This window comes from Bidens hawaiensis, unplaced genomic scaffold, assembly GCF_021521415.1.
Source record: "Bidens hawaiensis isolate Kalapana, Puna unplaced genomic scaffold, B.hawaiensis_p1.1 tig00002924_1, whole genome shotgun sequence".
In the NCBI taxonomy this organism is placed as follows: Eukaryota; Viridiplantae; Streptophyta; class Magnoliopsida; order Asterales; family Asteraceae; genus Bidens; species Bidens hawaiensis.
Genome location: NW_027491157.1, coordinates 2,792,153 through 2,795,586, shown reverse-complemented (window position 1 = coordinate 2,795,586; position 3,434 = coordinate 2,792,153). Strand labels below are relative to the sequence as shown.

Here is a 3,434-nt window from a genome sequence, read left to right as displayed (position 1 = left end):
ATGATTGTCTACCGCCAAAGCAGTTTTGATCAAGCAATAAACCAAGGGGGAGAATGTTGGGCTATATTTGTGGTTTATGCTTGTATTTTGGGCTTAGGTCGGGTATATTATGTGAACCGAGAACTCTATGGTTCACGGTGGGCTTTGGGCTTTTGTTGGGCCAGTGTGCTGGCTATCCTATATATAGATGTCTTTGTATAGGGTTATGGGTTGTTCGTTCACTTGTATTTTTGGCCGTCTAGTATCATAGACGAGTATTGTATTAATAGTGCTTAAGCACCCGACGTTAATATTAACGTGTGTTTTGAAGCAAATTCTTGGTACTGTGTTTGTGTTCTTGAATCAGCCAGTGTTGGAATTCTGAACCAACACCTAGATTGTTGATATCATAATTGTAGTGATCCAGATTCGGGACTTACAATTTATTTTCATAAAACGGAGTGGCGTGCTAATTTTAAAGTGCATTCAACTCTCACCACCTTAGAGTAATCAGCTTATGGTAATACTCTCTATGCCTTATCGAATTTCATCTTCACTGTCCCCCCATAGGATGAGAACCACAAAATTTATGATTTAAGTTTTATTAAGAATATGCAATGGAAAACCTTTGAAGAGTAGTTGGGCCTACCGACACATCCCAAGCTTAGTACGCTTTCTTTTATATTATCTCATATTATTAGTAGTTTGAAAAACCGATTCCCGATAAATATCCTTATCTCCCATTAAAATGCAAAAAGAGACAAAATCAAGGGACATTTTTCAGAACTTTTTTTTAACTATGACTCAAATGTCCTATCCCCACACTTAAATTTTGCATTATCCTCAATACAAGGATAATGACTAAAAATAAAAATAAAATCGAAATACAAAAACCTAAAAACCTAAAAAGAGAAATATAAATAAAAATAAAAATAAACAAGCAAGATAAATAACGAAAAAGACTTAGCTGGTAATATGCTCATGAAATATGTTGCCAAAGTCTTCTTCCAAAGCTGTCTCCAACTCCAAACGTGTGCATCAAACAAATATCCATTTCTCTCACACACGAACGGATTCGGCAAACATTCAACAAACAATATCTAAAACATATCTTATCCACTTGATAGATGTTAAGCACTTAAGTATTTTACCAGACCATCCAACCCACCCTATATATAAAACATAAATAAATAGCAGCAAATAATAAGAAGTATACAGTTCGGCTGCTTCATCCCCAAACTTGAATCTTGCATTATACTTCAGGGGGTCATTTTTCTAGCTCAAAACCTGCAAAACTTAAACAAAAACAAAGAAGAACTACAAAAATCTACGTTAGTGACTTGACACAACTCAAATATACAAATGGAATAACTATACAAACTCTACACTTGAGTTTTCACTCAAGACACTCTCTTATGTGAACTACTCAACTGTCTAAGTGGAGCTTCCTCCACCTAGGTCAAACTCCATGGTCCTCCAAGAAACTGCATCACGATACTACCATTCATCTTCAATCTTATTCCTCTTATCTCCAACTTTTCCAAACTTCACAAACTTTTGCAGACCACCACCTCTTTCTCTATCAAACTCCATCGACTCTCGAGAACTCGCTACCTCCTCCAAACAAACTCTGACGGAACGGGGATGCTCAAGACGTGGATCCATGCCCGGAATAAAAGATTTAATCACATAAACGGGATGACATGGATCAATAAGACCGTCTTGACCACTCGGGTGTCTCATGGATTTAGCAACATAAGTGACACTATCATCGCCGGCTCTAAGAGTGATCTTGCCTTCGAATACATCAAAAAGTGCCCTAGCAGTACGCAAGAATGGATGACCTAAAGTAATAGGAACTCTCTCATCAGCCTCCATATCTAACACCACAAAATCTACGGGGAAAACCAAATTATCGACTTTCACGAGCAAGTTTTCTATGATTCCCCTAGGATACTTCATCGAATGGTCAGCTAAAGATAATGACATACGGGTGGGTGTGAGCTCTCCTAGGCCTAGCTTCTCAAACAACAAATATGGCATTAAGTTTATGCTAGCTCCTAGGTTCGCTAACGCTTGGCACAAGGTATCCCTACCGAACAAACATGGAACAGTGAAAACACCGGGATCGGGTAACTTTTCCGGAACCTTATTGAGTACAATCGTAGAAAACTCTCTGTTTAGTGGAACGGTCGAAAGCTCCTCTAGAATTTCGTTTCGTTTAAGAAGATCTTTCAAAAACTTGGCATATTTCAGCATATGCTGGAGGGCCTCGATAAATGGAAGATTAATTCTAAGTTGCCTAAACATATCTAAGAGGTTCCCGTACTCTCTAGTTAACTTCTGATTCTTAACACGGACTAGATACGGGACACGAGAATGATCTATAAGAGGTGAAGGCCTAATATCTCTCAACTTATTTTCCTCACTTCCTCTAACTATGGGCTCGCTGGTTGGTGTGGTACTTGCTGGGCCTAGCATAGGTTGCACCCTCCCAGGAGTCTCCATCACTATCTCCTCATCAACTAACTCATCTCTCTCATTTACCTCAATCTCTCTCTCCGGACCTAAAACCCTACCACTACGAGTAGAAATAACATTTAACTGAGCTGCCGGATTTTGCTGAATGGAACCCGAAAACTGACCTAGGGTCTCTCATCCAATCTTTGACGAATATTGCTGATGGACCTTTGCATGTAAAGTAGAGCCGATTGTTGATTCTTAAAAAGTAGGTCATGATCGACAATAGTCTTTTGATTAACTTGATCTCTAGTAACGATTTGCTGCATCATCTCGTCCAACTTCTTACTTAGATCTGGCCCATTATTCGAACTTTGACTACTTTGATCCCCGCTAAACGACTGATCCTGCCCCCGGTTAGGATTTAAATTTGATTGGAAACCAGGAGGTGCACCGGAGGAACGCCAATTAGAGTTATAATTATTACTTTTATAATTATTCCAATTCATATTCTTATTTGACTCTTACAATCACATTTAGTTATCAAACTAAACATATACAAATTTTTACCACATTCTTTCATTCTTGATTTAGTTATTCAACTTCATCATATATGTATATAAGTGTATATATATACCTCTAGTCTTACAAGTATGCACACAGCCCCGAAAATTTTTTAAAGAGAAATAGGGCTAGAACTCACTTGTAGTCGGTTTCTCTCTAAGTTAATGGTAATGCCATTCCTTAGCTATGCACGGCTAACTGTGTAACAAGTCACAAGTATCTATTACTACTACTTCATACATCTACGTTAATGAACCCTTCAACTAACGGGGGTCTGGGGCAGCAGTCCTGGTAGCGGGGTCTAGGGATAGTAGCCCCTAGCAGGTTCCAAGGGGCAGAGCCCCTAGCTGGGGTCGACCTGCCAGGTCAGCTTGGAAAAATTCTATTTTTGTTAATAGGCCTTTATCAAAAATGCATCAGAAAATTGAATC

At 38.8% G+C, this 3,434-nt stretch overlaps 1 protein-coding gene across 1 annotated transcript; it reads right to left on the bottom strand.

The window, feature by feature from the left end:
- Positions 1 to 1,246: 1,246 nt before the first annotated feature.
- On the bottom strand, positions 1,247 to 2,487 carry LOC143621646 (uncharacterized). The gene is made up of 3 exons (XM_077093005.1): positions 2,085 to 2,487; positions 1,776 to 1,994; positions 1,247 to 1,266 (listed from the first exon to the last, which is right to left on the bottom strand). The coding sequence occupies exons 1-3, from the start codon at positions 2,485 to 2,487 to the stop codon at positions 1,247 to 1,249; spliced, it is 642 nt and encodes a 213-aa protein (XP_076949120.1).
- Positions 2,488 to 3,434: the final 947 nt, after the last annotated feature.